Source organism: Microcebus murinus, chromosome 1, assembly GCF_040939455.1.
Source record: "Microcebus murinus isolate Inina chromosome 1, M.murinus_Inina_mat1.0, whole genome shotgun sequence".
In the NCBI taxonomy this organism is placed as follows: domain Eukaryota; kingdom Metazoa; phylum Chordata; class Mammalia; order Primates; family Cheirogaleidae; genus Microcebus; species Microcebus murinus.
Genome location: NC_134104.1, coordinates 108,652,250 through 108,674,023, shown reverse-complemented (window position 1 = coordinate 108,674,023; position 21,774 = coordinate 108,652,250). Strand labels below are relative to the sequence as shown.

General features: G+C 40.2%; 1 protein-coding gene across 3 annotated transcripts in view; it reads right to left on the bottom strand.

Moving 5' to 3' along the window:
- Window positions 1-21,774, bottom strand: part of WWTR1 (WW domain containing transcription regulator 1) — a 133,889-nt gene that overhangs the window by 45,167 nt on the left and 66,948 nt on the right. For all 3 annotated transcript variants that reach the window (XM_076004674.1, XM_012782840.2, XM_012782841.3), the window contains exon 3: window positions 8,658-8,794. In XM_076004674.1, the coding sequence (XP_075860789.1) occupies window positions 8,658-8,794 (137 nt within the window). The remainder of the gene's footprint in view (window positions 1-8,657; window positions 8,795-21,774) is intronic.

The following is a 21,774-nucleotide window of genomic DNA, read 5'->3' as shown; positions in this document are numbered from 1 at the left end:
CGAGATGTAAGTTTTCTGTTTCTTTTTGAAGTTTACTTCGTATGTTTGGGGTCAGAACTCTCTGGAAAGTGGTTTTGGTGTTCACTTGCCAGTGCTCATGTGTGCACTAATAAGTGCCAATGTGACAAAAGCCAATGCCACAATAAATGTCAATTCAGACAAAGAACTCAGTCAAAAAGCTGGCAAGCATACTCCAAGTACTTTCCAGATAAGTTAAAGACTGGATATTCGAATGGGTTTTGTATTTTTATTATAACAGCATTTTCCAATCACTGTGCTAAAAAATACACAATTCTGTTGCAGCTCCCACACCTGGCTGAAAACGCCTCACCTCTCTAGACACCACCCTGCATCTACCCAGAGAATTTCCAGGGGTAGGGCCCAGCAGTATTCTTCCCAGCAGCTGTAGCACCCTAGGATGATTCTTTTGGGAGCAAACAAACCACTGGACTCTGAAGATATATGTTTAACAAATGTACTGAGGGACCCAATTAGCGGTAGCCCTGGACCACCCTAGGAGAAACGATGATCTTAGAGACCAATGAGTAATTTGTTTGCCACAGGCAGACTCAGTCACCGGCAGAGGCTTGAGCATTCCTGGTTTTGTGTGTCACAGGGGGCCTGGAGCCTTCTTTCCAACAAGACATCCTCCTCTTCCACCCTAAAATGCTCAAGATAACAAGTGGTTCTCTCCCTTTTGGCTATTGTAAAAGTAATATAACCACATTACAGAGAAAATAGGGGGAATCACCTATAATCCAACAGCCTAACTATAATCACTATTAACATTTAAAAATACATAATTGATTTGCTCAGTAAATTTACTCTACAAAATAGTGCACCTGTGATGCATACTGCACTTTGCCAGGGGCTGAAATACACAGATGAAGAGCAAGGTCCCTGTTCTCGAGAAGTTTAGTCTTGGGGGAAAAGGGAATCTAAGCAAAGTCATTTTAAAAAAAATAAAATTATGGTCAAAGCATAAATCATTTTCCCTGTTGTATATTATAATATTAGAATGCTATAATAAACAGTTTTCCAGATATTTACATAGTCTGTAACCATTATTTTACTGGTTATAAATATATTGATTTTCATGTTACAAGCATTAATTTATTTACTGGCTGTTATAACTAACACATCTTTGTGTACAATGCTTTCCAAAATGTTCATCTAGCATACTATTTTGGAATTTTATCTTGGAGAATATTTTTTTAGAAAAATTGTGTCATTGAACATTTTTGATGGCACAGTATGTCTTATCAAATAAAAGATTTTCTACCTAAATTTCTAAATTTCTCATAGTAAAATCTGCACGTCTTCATCACCTAATCTTAATACATCAACATAAACGAGTACTGGTCTAGGTAAAGATTCATCCACATTAAGATAAATGTAATAGAGCCATGAAAACACAAGGTTTATTTCTTCATATGCTATTATGTCCAACTTTCTTACACAGAAGAAATTGAATCAGTTGATTTGGTAAATTTTTTTCAGCCCCCATTTCACATATGTCTTAAAAACCTTAAAAGAGGCTGGGTGCGGGGGCTCATGCCTGTAATCCTAGCACTCTGAGAGGCTAAGGCGGGCGGATCATTTGAGCTCAAGAGTTCGAAACCAGCCTGAGCAAGAGCGAGACCCTGTCTCTACCAAAAATAGTAAGAAGTTAATTGGACAGCTAAAAAAATATATAGAAAAAATTAGGCGGGCATGGTGGCACATGCCTGTAGTTCCAGCTACTCCAGAGGCTGAGGCAGGAGGATGGCTTGAGCCCAGGAGTTTGAGGTTGCTGTGAGCTAGGCTGATGTCACAGCATTCTAGCCTGGGCAACAGAGTGAGACTCTGTCTCAAAAAAAAAAAACAAAAAAAAAACGTAAAAGAAAAGAACTATAATAAATGCCTGTTTGGAAATCCCACAGAAGAGCAGACTTCAATAACGCTGGTTAACTAGAGTGAATTTTTATAATAAACAGCTTCCTCAAAATCTATCTCAGAAAAGAAATTTGATTTTTCTATGGTGTTTAGAAGACCCTTCTTTTTTAAATCAAGGAAAAAACCCTTTTAAACAGGAACCTTTTCCCCTTTTCCTGTGCTCACCAGTGTTCTTTTTCTTCCATAAATACACACTTTCCACCACAGCAATTCTAGTAGCACCCCACCATCTCCATCCTTCCCCATAAGGAGTATAGGTTTTTGTTTTTATTTTCATTTGTCTTTGGGTTTGTGTGTGTATGTGCCTGTACACTTTAGGCTAATTTATGCTGCATAAACCACAAAGTTCAAAAAGCAGTGAGAACATCAGAGCTGGAAAAATCACAGTAGCCAGATGTGTCTGCCATGGACTCACCACATAAATGCAATTAGGAAAAAAAACACTGGAAAAACAGGAGATACCTGAGTATAATTCTGACTTTTCATGAACTCTCAGGATACCTTTCTACGTACTTTAAGCAATCCTTAAGCTACGGTATTCCTTAGCTATTTTATTTGCCTTTGATAAAATGTTTTTAAGTATCTTTGCACACTTCCTAGAGGGAAGAATGAGCCAACTTAGCAAACTGAACACAGACAAGATTTTCCATCTTGTCTTGAAAAGTATGCCCCAAAGAAAAGAAAAGGAAAAAAAAAACAAACCCACACACATGTGTTTATAATTTGAAGTACAGCTCAAGACACAGACCTGGAGGACTTAGACTTTGGGCTGGTGGATGGCACATCTTCAAAGGGGGAAGTGTGTGTATATGTAATTTCTCTCTCTCTTTTTTTTTTAAAGTTTGACTAGTATTGAAAATACACTCTGGCTGCACTTTGCCAGAAGTTTCTGAACTGGCTACAGCTGACAGTCTGGTGAAGTTGTTATACAGTCTTTATTTTTCCTGTACTGTCTGGAAGGATACTGGCACTCCAGGTCGGGTCCTCATTCCAACAAAGAGCTCTGTTAATTTGTGATGGGAGCCCAACACACCGTGGTTTATGATCGCTGGGGATTATCACCAAAAAAGCAAAAAACTTGCACGTAACTTTCTTTCCTTAAAAAACATTTTAAAATATGGAGATGTTTTAAGTTGTTGCATGATTTCAGTATTTGTGTGCCAAGAAATGGGAAAGCCTGACACTGTCCCCTGAAAATGTTCTTCACTGAGAACTTAAAAGTGTGATTGCTCTTCACAAACTCCCCCTGTTAATGACCTGCTGGTGACAGGACTAGGTCACAAGCTTGCTCCTGTTCATCATTTCACAATTGCTATCTGAGGTTAAAGATTATTTTTTGGTTACAGCACCAGCTAGTTTCACAATCTGTAAGCAAAAGTGCCCAAATGATAAAAGTTGCAGTAATCACGGTTGGATTTTCCTGCAGGAGGAACACAATGGCTTTCTAAGAGAGCATATCAAAGGCTCTTCCTCTGAGTACACAGGGGCCAGAAAAGTGAGGAAAAAAACGAGGCTACCAGCTAACAATAATAGCCATAACAATACAGGTTTGGGGGAGCTTACTAAGTGCCAAGTACCAAGGCATGGACTACTTCAATACTCAAAACAACTTATCAGATAGGTACCATCATTATCATCCATTTATAGAGAAGGAAAATCAGACTCAGAGAGGTTAAATAACCCAACTAATAAATGTCTAACCAGGGGTCCTCAATTTTTTAAACAGGGGGCCAGTTCACTGTCCTCAGACCGTTGGAGATCCATTGGAGAGTACGGTGCACATTCTACACATGTGCACTGTGGGCCCCAGGCGAGTCGGCTGCTAAGCAGGACAGGCATGGGGGGGGGGGCAAAAACACCAGGCAGGCCGGATAAATGTCCTCGGTGGGCCGCATGTAGTCCGGGGGCCGTAGTTTGAGGACGCCTGATCTAACCCAAGAGAACTCAGTTCTTTCTTCAAGTTCTTCCTATCAACCACCACATAAAACAGCCCCCACCGTCCCACCCACCCCCAGGCCCACTCCACCACCACCTAACAAAGGACTGAGTTCCCTGGCAGGCTCCATTCTTCCAGGCCCATTGTTCTATATGTTTTATAACAGGGCCTACATAGACAGTCTATTTTTTGTTTCATTTTTTTCTTCCTTTACAAATCTTAGTGAGTAATAATAGTAATTAAGGCCAACAATCTATTTAAAACATACAAAATTCCATCCAGTTTGTGTTACAGAAAAAAAACAAACAACTTTCACAGGTATAGTAATTTCTCCCTCTGCCCACACTGTGCTACTTAAAAGTCAGGCTTCTAAACAAGTCCTGGGACCCTGAAGTGTTAATAGTGATATGGTTTCCATCAAGGGGTAATCTCTCCTCTCTACTATCTAAAGTCCTCCAAGGTCTTCTTTTCTTCTTCCATTCACCGGGTATGTCTGGGTATTCGGATTTAAAGGTCACTAATCTGCTCAGGCAGAATCAAATTAGGTAAATACAACCTTACAGTCAACCTGATTTGGCAAATACAAAAACTAAATTTTTAGTTAAAAACTACACCAAGCTAAAGATGGTTATTTGAATTAAAGTATAGAATAAAATAATTTTTGCAGTTTTCCCCTTCAGAGCCTATTTCATTTTACTAAGGTGTTTGAAATTCAATGAGTCTAAAACAAATCAGCCAACCTGCAGGAAAAAACCCTCTGTTTTTACAAAGTTACTCACTCCAAGATGACTTTAAGTGATGTGTCTTTCCTCTCACAAATAAAATACGGTTTGACCCACAAATGACATTTCAGGGATAGATGTAAAGCTCTTAGAAAAAAATATCTACTAATAAGAAGTTTCTTGGGGGGGAGGGAACAGAAACATTTACACCAGAGGGCACTATCCTCACTGAAAGTAATGAAATACATTGTTCCTAATTTAAAGCACTTTTGCAATCTAACCAGCCCAAAATAAATCTTTTTTGTTCTTGAAAGCCTTATGATGAGCAATGAAATTGTCTTCAAATATAACATGCTATAGTAAGTATAAAATAAAACGTTTTCCCACAAAGAATGGTGATAATAAGAAGAACATTTTGCTTATTATTAACATATACCAAGCACAGTTCTAAGCACTTCACATATATAAACCCATATAATTTCCTCATACTATTAATTATCTCCATTCTACATATGGGCAGACTGAAGCACAATTAAATAACTAATCGAATCGGAGTCACCAAACTAGTAACTGCAGAGCGAGGACTCAAATCTGGCATTCTGACCCTCAAGTCCATGTACCTAACCTGCAGAAAAATATAGAGCCCCAATAAAAGATTTATTTTTGAATTTAACTATATCACTGATTATATCACAGCTCTAGAAACATAAAATTAGCTTATAAACGGTACTAATTCCATCATCTGATAATAATGTTATTAGCTGTATTTTGACATCCTTTTCACATGAACATAAATATCTTCCATTAAAGGGTTCATATCACACTTAAGTTCACTTATTTGTCCACTGTATCCACTGAAAAGTATCAAAGTTGTAGAGTTAAGAAGAAGAAGAGAAGGATTTGCTCTTTTTATTTTTAAAGATTGATTTAATAAAAACTATGAACTAGAGGCAGTGTTATGGTTATGGCTTGAAATGAAGTATTCTGATTAAATCATTTATTAGGACTGTGTTGTGGCTCTGAATTATCTCATGGTCTTTGGGACTTACTTGGCATTCCCAGCTATATTTCCATCCTTCGGACACATCTGTGATTCTCTATATGATAGCAAAACACTTTGCAATGGGCAAATACTCAAATATTGTTGGGAAAAGCCCAGAATGTGTGCCTTGAGAAATTCACTGTGCTGATTTATTAGAAATCTGGAAGCTAAGGTATTTTATTCAGCCACAGATAAATTTGTTTCAGCATGTTCAGATTATAACTTCTTCAGATGTACTTTACTAGTGCAATTGGCCTGTGTGTGTGTATGCAGGTAGACTCATGTGTGCCTTCAATATTAAGTTTCAAGCATTTTTTTAAGGAATATCAAATTTTTATTGGCATGAAATCATGAGTTTTTAAGGTTAAGAGCAAAACTGGGGATGCAGGGACATCACAGAGGAAATAATTGATTTAATTACATAAAATAAAAATCTTTCATATGCAAAAATTTGAGAAGCAAAAGGATGGAATATATTGGTAATAAGGGACCACTGTTACAAAAGCTATTTATAGAGATAAATAAAAATCCTTATCTTCAGAGCTGAAAGAAGTCATTATAGGAATAAAAAAATATAAAACTGAATCAAAATAAGAAAGCGTTCAACATTACCTGTAATCAAAGGAACACAATGTAAGAGATTTGTGAGTTTAAAACTCTTGCAAGCCAGTTGCCCTGGAGTGTACCTATAGTCCCAGCTACTGTGGAGGCTAAGGCAGGAGGATCACTTGAGCCCAGGGGTTCCAGACCAGCCTGGGCAACGTATCCGGACCATCTCATTAAGGAAAATAAGGTCCTTTTAATGTAATTAATGCACTTCCTGTTTGTTGCACAATTTTTTTAAATTAAGGAAGGCTGGGTGCAGTGGCCCATGCCTGTAATCCTAGCTCTTTGGGAGGCTGAGGCAGAAGATCACCTGAGATTAGGAGTTTGAGATGAGCCTGAGCAAGAATGACACCCCTCACTCTACAAAAAATAGAAAACTTAGCCAGGTATAGTGGCTTGTGCCTGTAGTCCCAGCTATCAGGAGGCTGAGGCAGGAGGATCACTCGAGCCCAGGAGTTTGAGCTTGCAGTGAGCTAAGATGACACCATAGGACTCTAGCCCAGGTGACAGAGCAAAACCTTGTCTCAAAAAAAAAAAATTAAGATGATAGGTCATGAGGCTGTCTAAGAAAAAAAAAAAGTAAAAAATGAAAAAAAGAAAAAAAAATTAAGGAGAGTACAACAAAAAGCATGACTAAGGATACTCACTCCATATTGCGTGTATTATTAATAACAACACACTGATAACTAAACTAAATATGAGATGGGAACTAGTTAAATAAACCATAGCATATCCATATGTTAACCTATTATGCAATTTTTAAAATGAATGAGGCAGCTCTATATGTGTAGATCTAGAAGTGAAAAAAAGCAGGGTGCAGAACAGTGGGTAAACATGCTAGCATTAGTGTGAGGAAACATTCACACACACACACAGACACAACTGGAAACACTGGTTGGATCCAGGAATAAAACTGGGGGACTGAGGAAATGGGGATCTCAGGATGACTGACTTTTTGAATGCCTCCTGGAAGTGCTTCAAATTTTTTTATTATAAAGTTAAAGTTAAAACTTTAAGAATCAGTTTTTAGAATTTTTAATGAAAATCAAATGGTTAAAGAAACCATGTAACTAGTCTAATGCCAAGTAATTTGTTTTTGTTTGTTTGTTTGTTTTACTACACTGGCATCTGCTTTCTACAGGAGCTCCTATATATTGGGAACAAATGACTCATGGGAGCTTTGATTTACCACCACTGGTACAAGGACTGGTGCCATTTTCCTTGATCTGCCCTTTAGATAAGAAACCCAACAGAGGTTATCCCACACCATTTGCTTTTTGCATAGAGTGTACATTAGCAAGTTTTAAAACAGTAGGTTCAGACTTCCTGGAAGAACAGACACTTGGAGCTGACTCGGGTCTACTTGAGTTCATTCTCACTTTGGCTAAGCCACAGTATGAGGGAAGGGTGTCCAGGAATAAAGCTTCCGTTTTTATCCTGTTCATTCCTGAAAATCCAACAGGAGATTCTTTTCACTCCCTAAAATTAACTGTGCTGTATATAAAGCAGCATCTAGATATCTGATCTTAAATGGAAACGTTATCTGAAAATGGCACCATCATTTATAAAACTTTAAAATTGGCCCTCTTTTATTAATATTTTTAGTACTTAAGGGGAACGAAGGAAATGACTACCAAAGGAGCTGGCTAGTTCTATTGCTGTAGTATATTAATTTATTGGTGATTATCTCTAGTGGGCATAATTTTAGCAGAAAATATTCTCAAGTCTAAAATCACACTTCATCACTGTAAATGAAGTGAAATGTGGGCCACATTATCCTACAGTCGGTATGGGGAAAAGCCACCTGCAGATTATGTAACGGTTAACTGCATCTAAAATCAGACCCTCCAGGCTCTGCTATTCAGCTCTGCCATCCACAAGCTGTGTGACTTTGGGAAAGTTTCTCCATCTATAAACTAGGGATTGTTACCTTTTATAGGGTTGTTTGGAGGATTTAATGAGAAAAGGCATGAAAGCACCTAGCCTGCTATCAGACAATACTTTGTAGCAATTATGCAAAAAAAAAAGAAAAGAAAAGAAGTATAGGAATTTGAAACCAGAGCTTGCCCCTGTAGGCAGGACTCAGGGACCAATTCCATAGAAAGGGGGTATATGGAATTGCCTTAGTCTAGATGAAGACAGGTAGTGTAAGTGATTTTTCAAAGGACTCTAATTAGGGCAACTGGAGGGGATGCTGAACGGTACTGTGAACCTAAGGAAGCAGCATCGTGAACAGATGGCAAGGAGGCCAAGAAAAGGCAGCAGAGGAGTAATAAGGCAATCTAGCCAAAACAGAGGAAAAAACATGGTCTGGGTGCATGAAGAGGCACGGAGACAACCTGAGCCACTTCTGAGCCCCAGAGCCCCTTGGTTGAACATGTGTTTCTTCAGCTCAGAGTCAAAGCTTGGGGCTTACCGAGGTTTGGCTGGGACACTGCCATGGCCCTCTGAGGCACTGGTGTGGCACTGACGGCAGGGTGGAGGTTCATATGATTCAGGGGCTGATTCATCGCCTTCCTAGGGTCTTGCCATGTGGTGATTTTTTCTATGTGACTAAAAGAAGGAAAACAATTAATTATCTTCTTAATTGTCAGCATCATTATCTTCATCACCATCACCAGTAATAGCACAACAGTTAAATGACGCAGGCTCTTCCCTTAGGATCAGCTTTTAAGTGGCTGACAAGTTGTGTTTGGTTTCATCCAAGGACACATTTGCCCATTTATCCCTCCATCCTGGTGTTGGGCCGCACTGAGGGTTCTGCAGGGGGCTCTCCAAACACAAGCCCAAGACTTAGCTGTCAAGGCTGCCCCTGTGTGCAGCAAGTCCCAGCAAACCTCCCCTGTCCCCAGGGAGCCCGTATTCCCCAGAAGCCAGGAAGGGAGGCCTGCTCTCCTTCCCCACCAGCACCCCACATTCTCCCGGCTCATAGAATCGACATAGCTAGGATCCCTCCGCCTGTCCTCAGCTAAAGACAGTCCCATGCAACCAGCCTGGTTGTTAGCTCTTACAGTAGGAGCGTAAGGCACTGCAAGGTCCACAAAGGTGACACACAAAATCTTCAAGCAGTTCACTTTCTCCAAATAAGGTGAAAACAGTGTGGTTGGAGGCCAGAGTAGCAGGAAATAAGTGTAGGAAGGTAGGCAAGTGTCAGTTTATGGAGAAATTTAGATATTGAGGCATAAAGCTTTCTGAGGGAGAAGACATGATTAGACTTTTGATCCTGTGTAACCTTCAATATTCGTTACTATGACTTAATCTCAGAGAAACTAGCCCAACACCAGCTTCCGCCTGAGAGTTTCCAATATGTCCTAAGAAAGGCAGACAGGGCCTCCAGCTTTGCCTGCCACCTCCCAAACCACACTGCCAATCCCTCCTGGTGCCTTACAGACCCTGGCCCACTCCACCAAGTTCTTCCTTTAGTGAGAGTTTGCGTGTATATATGTATGCATATATATGTCTACGCATGCACATAAAACAGATTTTAAAGAAGAGCAGATTAATCTGGTACCCCTACTTTGTTTTATAAACTGTATCAGAGATCTTTCTATATTCACAATGATAACAAACTTTGACAGAAGAAACTTAACGTTAGCCCTTTATTCTGGGCCTTGCAACCAGGCTTGCCTCTTCCTTAGACACACAAGAAAAGGAGCATGATTTGCTCTTTCTGTTAAACACATCATAATTTCCAGTAACAATCTCCTCCTTTGGAACTTTAGTGTAGGAAACCACTATTACTATCATTAGACTTAATCCTAGGTCTAGAAATTTTGCCTTGAAGTTGTATTTGTCTTGTTTTCTTTTGCCTCTGTTTTCTCACTTTTAAATGCTGCCACTGATAAAATTCTTATTCAGATTTCTGTATCCAAGTTTTGAAGACATTGCCAGAGGGAACTCACCTATTGCCTTGAGGGAAAACCTTGATGTTTTCCTAAAAAGACCTTTAAATGAATGTGATTTAAAAAAAAGAAGAAGTCAGCCTCAGAAAAGAAAGCAGAGTTAAGATTAACTGTCAAGTTTCAATACTGTAGGTGTGGCCATCAGCAGTCTTTACAAAAAAAAAAAAAAAAAAAAATCAGGCAGGCAGACCAGCCAGAGCAAGAGTGAGACCCCATCTCTACTAAAAACAGAAAAAATTAGCTGAGTATGATGGTGCATGCCTGTAGTTCCAGCTACTCCGGAGGCTAAGGCAGGAGGATCACCTGAGCCCAGAAGTTTGAGGTTGCTGTGAGCTAGGCTGATGCCATTAGCACTCTAGCCTGGACTACAGAGTAAGACTCCGTCTCAAAAAAAAAAAAAGAGCCAAACATAAACTGAGAGAAATAAAAATTTAAAAACCAAGACTATCTTGTTTAAAAAAACATAAAAATAGATGGGGAAAACTGCGCTAAACAGATGAAAATCATTTCTCTAAGCTTAAAAACAAAGACAAATAGTCTTAGTTACACCTTCAGTTTAACAATTTTAATTCTGTTTAAAGCTTTCATAGAATCCTTCTGTCAACTTTTGGGCAGGCAAGAACTCATAGCTAGCCTCAGGAGGTTTTCTCAGGCTTTCAGAGTGAGGAACCAATTGATAATGTTGTCAAAGTTAAGTAAACTCCCTTTAGCAAAATAATTAGAGCTAAAAAAACCTTTGGTTGGTCCTTCAGAACTCATCCTATTAAAAAATGTTTTCCAAAGTAAGCATGTCCTAAATAAATAAATACATAAATATCTTCCACTTTGGTATCAGAAAAGAATCTTTCTCTCTCCTTCATGAACCTTTCTAAGCCTGATACCATGGATATCGATGCTATTCAAGAACTACCCTGTTTCCCCAAAATAAGACCTACCCACAAAATAAGCCCTGGCAGGATTTCTAAGCATTGGTGCAATATAAGCCCTACCCCGAAAATAAGACCTAGTGATGGGCGTGGCTACGCAGCATATCTGCATAACCCATGCATTTCCTAGGGGAGCAATAAAGAAGGGCAGCCCTTCTCATCTGCCCCATGAGAGCTCCATTGCTGTTCCACATGAGAGATTGGGGCCAATGGTTCTAAAGGAAATAGAGTCGCAAGAAATTCAGGATGGAATTCGGGGTTTGGAGAGTTATGATGATGTTCCAGAAGACGACTTAACTATATTTGAATAAATGTAGATTGTTGTACAATGCTTAAAAAAAAAAATAACATATCCCCTGAAAATAAGCCCTAGGGTGTCTTCTTGAGGAAAAAGAAATATAAGACCCTGTCTTATTTTCGGGGAAACATGGTAATCCTATAGGCCCCAGTGAAATGTGGCAATATATATCATTTGGTGGAAGATACATAAGGACATTGCTATGGTCAGAAATTCAGCTACCAGCTGTAGAAATAGTATAGGAGCTAGAATGATGCATTCCCAAATGCCAGTCCCAAACTCTGCCCTCCCATCCTGAACAATTGGGCTGTGGCTCCTGAAAGTGGTAAGAAGAGGAACACCCAGTGTAGAAAGCGCTGCATCAGAAGTGGGAGATGAGCTCAGCTTGCCCAAAGAGGGCCACCCAGCTTGCCAGCCTCCATCCCCTGGGACAGAGTGTGAGGCCTTCCCAGTGGACACTCCTGACCTCATGCCAATGGTTCTGACCCCAAAGATGTACATCTCACCCGTAGCTTGAAGTCCCTGCACCCCCACAGCACACCCTTCAGACTCCACACCCAGCCAACACATTTTAAGTAGTTTGGTCCCTAGCAGATTTGTTAATTAAAAGTGTCACTCGCTGTATTTCCCAAAGACTGGAGTACAAGAGGGAGCCTTTCTTAAGAGAGCAGCTCTCACTGCTCCAAAAGAACTCAGAAGAATGCCACTCAAATTCCCAGCTCTGCAGGCCAGTCCACTCGACATCAGATTAGCTCTAAGGCTCAGTGAATAAGATGTCAAGAACTGCTCCCAGGATACATGCAGAAAGCCAGGGAGAGCTATTGCTCACTAAAGGCACTTACTTAATACAGTCCAGATGATTTGATTTGAAAACTAAATTCTCCGATTGTTCTAATCACCGAGTGCCTGAGGCTCCAGGTCCCCACACCCCTTCCAAACCCAGGATAGGCCATTCACTCTTTCATTCTGCTGTCTCATCTCTGCTCCCTCTCTCCATGTTACTGAGTCATTTCCTTTCTCGTATTTCTCAGTGTAACCTTACTGTTTGCCAGGACCACGATTTAGCTAGATTAATCCCCACTTCCCTGCTACTCCCACCTCCTTCTTGGCTTCACTCCCTTGCTGAATCTACTTCAAGAAAAAGTCTCTCTGCTGTTTTAAAAAGTGCAATTTCCCTTGGAAATCAATATGTACACATACACATATGTACATTCAATCTGCCTAAAAATGTGTATTCTATAGATACATACCCTGTATAGTTTTCATGTTTGAAAATGAAACGAAAAAGAGAAAAAGATACTGAACTATGGTGACATACGCAAGTATATCATGGTGATTTTTCCCCCTTATCTAAACTCCTTTGTACTTTCCGGGTTTTTAGCAGCGACTCTGTATTGTTTTCATAATCAATAAAAACCAGAAATATTCACGAAGGCACAAAAAGACAAAAAAAACTGAAGCATGGATATGCAGGTCACGTGGCTCATATCTTTCATGTGGCCCGAATAAGAGATGGAATCAATGACCTGGTACCATGTTATTTACCAAGAAAAAGAACACCAGTTCCTAAGGGGAAGAAAAACTTTTCTTAACACTAAAAAAATGTTTTTCCCTTGACTTAAAAAGAAAAAAAAATCCCCTGAAAGTGCTTCACATGCAGAGACCTGGGTGGTGTGTGGTGTCAAAGGGATCTATAACAAGTATAATGGGGAGTGGTCTTTTCCCTTGGAGAGCCCCTCAGACCACTGCTTCCCCAACAACCTCCTTCTTTCACAGCTGTGGAAAGACCAAAGCAGCTCCTCACCTCCAACCACTTTACGAGAGTCTCTGCTCAGAGGACTGCCCAGGCTGGAAAAGAGTTTCAGCTCCCAGGACCCGGCCTTTGCCAAGGCAAGAAGGGTCAGTACTCCTCAGAGAAGACACCTGGCTGGAGACTGTGGCTTATGGAAAACTGCGCATGGGTGAAATCAATTTTCCCTCACAGATTAATATTTTCTTCAATAAGACACAAATTTAGAAAGCCATTTTATTTATAGGGTTAATTCTATGCTTGGGGTTAAAATGCCATTGAAATCACCTGGGGCAGCATTCCCAGTCACCCTCCCCTCTAGGAGGGGCCCCTCCCTCAGCCTGGGGATGTTAACTTGGCCAGTTCCCTCCCCTTCAGCCACTGCTACCTTCTTCAAGACCTTTCACCTCCAGGAGCAATTAGCACATTGGCCTCTGGGCTTCCCTTTTGCCGATCTTTCTGGTTTTCCTCCCTTCCTCTTTCCCTTCCCCCATCCTCTCTACCTGACAGTCTGTTCCCCATCTCACCTCCAGACTCGTCCCAAGGACATCTGGAATCCAAGTTACCCCTGACTCCTGGGTCCCCACTGCCCATGAAATAAAAGTACAACTCACATAGCCATCTCCCTGTCAGAGCAGCCTACTGCCCTACTGTGGACTCTGCAAAGACCAGTCTTGAAGTCGCATATACCTGGGTGCCTGGGTTTTAATAGCAGCTCTGGCCCTGTGTGACCTAATCAGATATCCTAATAGTCTCACCATACATATCTGTGAGACAGGGGTTAAAAAGCTAACAAAACCACTGGTTCCTTGCTGTGAGGATAAAACAGGCGTGTTCTGGGAATCTTATGACCACCAAAGTCACTTGCAGATTTTGTGCCCAGTTTGCTAGGCTTCCCAAGCTCACTTACTCAGCAGTGAGTACATGGAAGGCAACTCCAGCCTCAAGCCCAAGATTTGGTTCAAGTTTATTTAACAACCATGGATTATATATACATACTATGCACAATGCATGATGTACTGGGTAGGTATAAAAATGGAAAATATTTTGCAAATATATAGCATAGTAAAAGCGAAGATAAAAATCTTATCTGTAAAACTAGAATCCACTGGCTTCTCACCGCCCAGGAAAAGGCCTGGTGTTTTGGGATGAATTTACCCACCAGTTCTTGACCTATTATACTAATTTTATGAAAGGAAGCCACACAACAAAGACTTTCTGAAATACAGAAGGCCTATGTAATACATTTTGTATTGCTGGAAGCATACAAAGATACAAAAATAGAAATGATTACAAGTATTTCATTTTGAAAGAATTTAAAAAAACTCAGCAGCATGTTGCTTATTTCTATGGGCAAAGATTTCCTCTTCAAATGTGTTTTGCCTTTTTTACTGCCCCTCTTCTCTGCCCCCTTCCTTAATATGTTAGAGTTTCACATTAGCGTCAGATATCAGGGTTCCCCTTCCTCAACAGAGCTGTTAGCACAGGACATGGAAGCAGCCTCCAACCTGCCTCTTTTTTGCTACAACCTCGCCAGGCAGTTACAGAAAACCACACCAGAGAGTCGGGAATTTAAAGGCAGCCTGGGGTCATAAAAGCAAGACAGACTGGTTCAAAACTCAATCACATTCTGTGCTACCTGTCTTCTTTTGTAACTTCTTCCTTTACTACCTCTTATTTTTTAGGTGCTCATATTTCTCTTACAGTAGAATATAAGCCCTTCTGATAATAAAAATGACCCTGTGGAATATGGCAAGGTGTTCTGCATGTAGTAGGCATTTAAAGAATAATACTCCTGCAACTCAATGACATTTACAAGTCCAATTTAGTGTATAAGTAAATTGTCTTATTTTAGAAAATCAGATTTTAAAAACTTTTTTGATTTACTAGGCTAATTCACCACCCTCTCAATGTTATAACAAATGGTACATACTAAAGACAATTAGGTTAAAACTGGTAAATGAAGTAGCTTTGTAACTTGCCTTTTGTAAACCAGTCCAATTAGACCCACTTTTTTCTTAAATATGAAAATTGAAACAGATTTGGGCAAGGCTGATAAATTCCCGGATAGGGCTTGCCAAGTAAACTTGACCCATTGTCAGGAGACAACAAATGCTATGCCAATTTTTAATCCTGTACCAGATGGCAAGAAGACTTGCCCAAGACTTACACCAAAGTTTTGAAAATTTCCCCAATTGAATTAGAATACATGTATGCAAAAGCTGGTTTACTTTTTGTTGTATGTCAGCGGATAAATGATGCCTATATTTCAATCAAATTAAACATTGTAGCAGTCTGATCTTATTTAAATTTGAAGGCCTAGGAAATGACATATCATGTCTTACTCATATCTTGCATTTCTTTGAGTGGTACCTTTTGTTTTGTTTTGATTTTTTGCCAGTGAACCAGAAATGAATCTTAACTACAAGAACAAAGGCAACTGGTATACACACTTGCTAATTCTCCCAGACCCAGAAGCACACTCTTTCTCCAGGTAGTCCCTCTGATGTCACCTAAAACCAGAACACAGCAGGAGCTCATCCCATTGGGGGCCCCAATGCAGTAGATGCTCAACTCATGACCCACTTCCAAACTGGCAATCCAACCTGATCCCGTTTACGTTATATTAAGCTTAGGAGCCATAAATGAGTACATTGTTCCCCTCTGCTTAACCCTATCAGTCCATTTGGATAATGGGGAGTCAGCTTTCGAACTTCAGTATGTTGACAATTAGAAATAAAGTACTGGCTCTTCACAGGGCTGAAGAGACATAATAACATAGCTTAAGTTTTAGCATATTTCTAAAGTGATCAATCTCCCTCCCACGTTGTCATTCTTCCCATGATCACTCCAACTGATGATTCTTTGTCGCAAAGCAGCTTTCATGCATAACACTATAATTAGTTATAATTCTTCTTCCATTCTGCCCAAGTCTTAAACAGTACTATCTCCTGCTATTCTAATGCATTAGAATAAAAGATACAAAGAGGTAAAAGTCAGGCTGCAAATGTACATAGCTGACACATCCACTAGCAAAACACTCAGAATTTAAATCCCAAAGCTATAAAAACTGACTCTTGTGTTGGATGAGAAAGCTCATCTTTCTTTGAAACCACAAGGAATTTATAGTTAAAAGCTTCCGGTCAGATTTTCACTTAGGCAGCTCATCAAACATAGCTGCAGTCTATGACACAGGAATAATAACTCATGTATAAATAGGGGACTTTTTAGGATCCTCTAATAAAAGATGATACAAGACCAGAAACGTTATTTTGGCGCATGCTTCCGGTCTCTACCATTCATTTGCCAATTCAAAAAATTTCAGCGTTCTCTGGAATTTCGAATGAATGGCAGGGATTGTATTTTTAACTACCAGGCTCTAATCCTCGACTTCCCTTGCAGCCTTGCCAAGAAGCCTCTACTTGTTTAAATTAGCAGCAGTAGTTGCAGCAGCGTAAAAACTCTACTGGTACTTCCGCCCCGGCCAGCTGTGGTAATCTATCTACCGTGAATCCTTTCCACGGAGCACCACTGACTTTTCTGCAGACTCATTTCTCTCTGAGCCTACCCAGTCAGCGCAGAGGCTGAGTCAAGCAAAGCTGCTGTCAGCCCTGAGGAGCAGCATGAGCCAACTTGGGGGCTGTAATAGCCATGGTTCCTGCAGCGGTTTATTTACCAGAGTTTTGTCCCTGGGGTGGGAAAAAAGGGGACACTATGAATGTGCCACTTCCCGGAGAAAACCACTTGGGGAAGCTGGCGACTCATCAACACAGCGCCACGGTGTGACTCACGAACCTCACTTTGGAGGGTGAGCAGTCCAGCCATTGTGTTAGAGACACCCGTCACCAGCTCCCAGCTGCTCAGCATCACCCAACACTGGCAAAGCTCACTTCGCTTCTGCATACTGAGACAAATTCTTGCTTAACCTCATTTTTCCTATTTTCTGAAAAAACAAGAAGAAAAAGGAAAGGACTGGGAGTTTTTGTTTGCTTGTTTGACTTACAGCAAGAGCCCAACTAAAGAGCTTTGGCTGTATCACAAACAATTTTATTGCCAATTCCCAGCAATTTTTTTTCTCTTTTCATGTCAGGATCAATAATACTATTAAAAGATTTATAAATCACCTTAAGTTTCTTGTGCTAGAACTGAACAACGTAAGAGTTTATGTCAAGTATAAAATATGAACTTGGTAGAGTCTTTATTCCACTTTTGTCCTTTCTCACAAACAAAAACATGGATGGAAATGAGAAGTGGAGAAAAGATGAAACGCTTTATAAATGGTGAATTCTAGAATTATCAATAAGAAGTGGAATATATTCATCTATTTATTACATCTTCCGTAGGGATTTGGTTCCAAAATCAGTTTTGTTTTGTTTTAAGGGATGGGATCTTGCTATGTTGCCCAGGCTGACCTTGAATACCTGGGTTTAAGCGATCCTCCCACCTAAGCCTCCTAAGTAGCTGGGACTACAGGTGTATGCCTCCACACCTGGCTCCCCAAAATCAGCTTTGGCAAATGTGGAGTGTGGTGAAATTGCCACTGAAAATACTTTAAATGTACGAGGCTTTGTATTATCTTTCAGGAAGCCCAGTGCAGTCAGTTTCTTCCAGGGTTAGTGTTGTTTCCACAGCCAAGCTCCAGATGAAGTGATGCTACACATAAGCACATAATTGGGACTTGCTAGGCATGTAGTGTTGAATTCATGACAATTAAATATGCATATGGTGCCGAATGCCTTCTATGTCTAGGTCCTCAAGGAGCTGGCAGTTGTCAGAGGGGTGGGGAGGTGGTGGCAGTGAAACAATGAATGGGGTGGTGCTTAAGAGCAGACTCTATTGTTTTTGCGATTATAAATGATCCAGAGCCTGATACTCTGTATCGATAGCTACATGTTAGATATGCTCCTCACATTAGCTGCATCTGACATCTGGGAATCAGATTTAATCTCACAATCAGGTTTAAAAAGAAATTTGTTTCTAGCTCATCAAGCTACTCTACATGCTAAAATACTTTGAAAATCGCTTTTCCAGGCTTTCCGTCCCTGACACATGTTTTTAGCATGTTGTTTTTCCTGTTGTTCTTAAATGGGACAATGACCCACTGTTTGGCTGCTCCTAATCCACTCCAAATGTAAAACATCTCAAAGCCAAAACTGTGACTGTCCTCCTTTCTCTTCTTTCTAATGGGGCCAAATGAATTAAATGTCACTTGCCCAAAAAACAGGGCAAATCCTCCTTAAAACCAGAAATTCTTTGGGGTCAGTCTAGCTTCTCCTCTACTCATGTGAAGAGATTCAATTCCTTTCTGTTGGTTTTTGTTTTGTTTTTTATTTAATTCTGGGAAGAGGGTGAGCCACCTCATGCTCTGGTTGTTAGAGCCACTTTCTTTCCATACATGTTTGAAAAGCATGACGCAATTTGAACTAGAAAAAAGGCTGGCATGAACTCCGGAGTCTGAAGAGACACTAGAAGTGCTTTTAGAGTCAGGGTGGCGTTTTGCAAGAAATGATTCAGAGTATCAAAGACAAAAACTGAGGCATCGAAAGGAACCAAGTTAGGCTCCAGAGGGAGGGGAGATTGCCACTGGGGACCGTGAAAATAATCCTTGGTCAACCCTGCTTATCCTTCATGTTTTAAATCCAGTCCACGATGTCTCTTTATATGTATATCTTGGCATCTTTGATTGAAAGAATCACCCAAATAAGGAAGAGTGGTGTAGTGGACTTGAATTTTGTTTCTGCCATTAACTGGTTTAGAGGCCACTGTTTACTTCACCTTACAATCTCCAAGCCCTGGCATAAGAACATCCATTACATGAGGCTGTTTTGAGTATTTCATCAAATAACAAAAGTAAAGCACCTAGCACAGTGCCAGATATAGATGATACTCTATAAATATTAATTCCTGTCCTTTCCCTCATGAAAATCTATCCAAACTGTTCAATGGGATGAGTAATTCAAATGCAAAAAAAAAAAATCAGTAAATACCCTATGGTACAATGAACCCAAGAAAACAATGGTAGACATCAATTTAATGCAAAAACTACAAATATACTTGATTTCATATAGTCAGAGTGCCCAAGTAATAATTGATCTAGAGACAAAAATATTCCAAAACACAGAGAGGCTAGCTAACCACACACAAGCCTCACATGGTTCCCTCACCTCCTTTTTTTTTTTTTTTAGCATTCTATTAATAGCGACTCTAAATTCTGTAAGAAAATGCCAAAGCTGTGATTCCTGTGGTGCGTTGTTAAGTGCCTTGGTGGTAATGAGTATCTCAGGTCAGCACATGATTTTCAGTCTCACACTTAAAGTAGAAAGGAGATTTCAGCTTGAATAAAGAGCATGATAAGATCAAATACTAGCAAAAGGATATCTAATGGCTTTCCATTTTTCCTAACAAAGAAATGCTCAAGAAGTTTTAGTCTAATTTAATTTTTTAAATCATTTACAAGGAGATAATAGTTTCGAAGTATGAGGAGACAAACCAGGTATAGAAATGCAAGAAACTTTCAGGGTTCTGTGACTTCAACAAGTTGAAAAACAAACTTAGCCTAAATTTAGTTTTTAGTTTTAAACAAAGCATGTTTAGGCTGGGCGCGGTGGCTCACGCCTGTAATCCTAGCACTCTGGGAGGCCGAGGCGGGTGGATTGCTCGAGGTCAGGAGTTCGAAACCAGCCTGAGCAAGAGCGAGACCCCATCTCTACTATAAATAGAAAGAAATTAATTGGCCAACTAATATATAGAGAAAAAAAATCAGCCGGGCATGGTGGCGCATGCCTGTAGTCCCAGCTACTTGGAAGGCGGAGGCAGTAGGATTGCTTGAGCCCAGGAGTTTGAGGATGCTGTGAGCTAGGCTGAAGCCATAGCACTCACTCTAGCCTGGGCAACAAAGTGAGACTCTGTCTCAAAAAAAAAAAAAAAAAACAAAGCATGTTTATGCAAACTCCAAATAGAGTAATTTTGTACCCACAAATGGGCAGTTAATAAAAAATATGCTATTGCTGGCCGGGCGCTGTGGCTCACGCCTGTAATCCTAGCTCTTGGGAGGCCGAGGCGGGCGGATTGCTCAAGGTCAGGAGTTCAAAACCAGCCTGAGCAAGAGCGAGACCCCGTCTCTACTATAAATAGAAAGAAATTAATTGGCCAACTGATATATATATAAAAAATTAGCCGGGCATGGTGGTGCATGCCTGTAGTCCCAGCTACTCGGGAGGCTGAGGCAGAAGGATCACCCAAGCCCAGGAGTTTGAGGTTGCTGTGAGCTAGGCTGACGCCACGGCACTCACTGTAGCCTGGACAACAAAGTGAGACTCTGTCTCAAAAAAAAAAAAAAAAAAAAAAAAAATATGCTATTGCTTTAATTTTTTATTGGACAAATACAAAAACATACATGTTTCAATTATAACTTATTTTCCAACTCAAATCCCACCCTTCCTCACTGAAGTTGCAGATATAAATTCTTATATAAAATAAACATCTATTTGTGTATATATAACCTTTTATTTTGATATAATTTTAAACTTACAAGAAAGTTGCAAAAATATACAAGGTAATTTCATCTACTGATTCACCAACTGTCATATTTTTTTAAAGTTAATTCTGACTGAAAAGTAGCACTAGAATAATAATGTCTTGGCCAATCACTTTTCTAACCTTGAAGAGAAATGAATTTTATTCTATAACATATATAAGATAAATAAAGATGAAAAAGGGCTAAGAAAAACCAACATGAAACCTGTTGTTTCAGGAAACCTGTTGTTATACTGTGATAAGAAATAAATACATTGGTGTCTGCCCCCAGTTACTGACATGGAGCTCCTATAACCCTTGTAGATAGAAGCACCAGGAGAAATCTTTTGTTCTAATATTTGGTTATTGGCCCATTCCTGACACAGAGCTCCTAATCCCTTGGAATTTCCTGGGTGATAGGAGCATCTTTTATTCTAAGGAGGCAACTCATGGTGGGCTCCTGGATAGCCTTGGGATGGGGGCTGGTTGCCAGGGCAACCAACCATATGATTAGAAGGTTGGAAATTTCAGCCCCACCTCTGACCCCCAACCTCTGGGGAGAGGAGGAGGGGCACAAGATTGAGTTGATCCCTAATAATGTAATCAATTGTGGCTACATAATGAAGCTACCCAAAAACCCAGAAGAACAGGGTTTGGAGAGCTTTCAGATAGCTGAAAACGCCACACCTTCCCTCGTGCCCTGCCCTGTGCATCTCTTCCCTCTGGCTGTTCATCTATATCCTTTGTAATCAAGGGGTAAAAGCAAGCAAAGTGTGTCCCTGGGTTCTGTGGGCCACTCTAGCAAATTAATCAAATCGAAGATGGGGTTGGTCAGCAGCACAGGTCACAACCTGAAGCTTGTGACTGGCATGTAAAGGGGGAGGCAGTCTTGTGGGACTCAGCCCTTAACCTGTGGGATCTGAAGCTATCCCCAGGTAGTGTCAGAATTGAATTAAATTATAGGACACATAGTTGGTCCTGGAGAATCTGGTATCAGAAGTACTGTGTTGGGTGGGGTGTGAGAGTAAAAGGAAAAAGTTTGTTTTTTCCTTCAGACCAGGTGACACTAAGTTTGTTGATAACATCTAAACTAAAGCAATAAC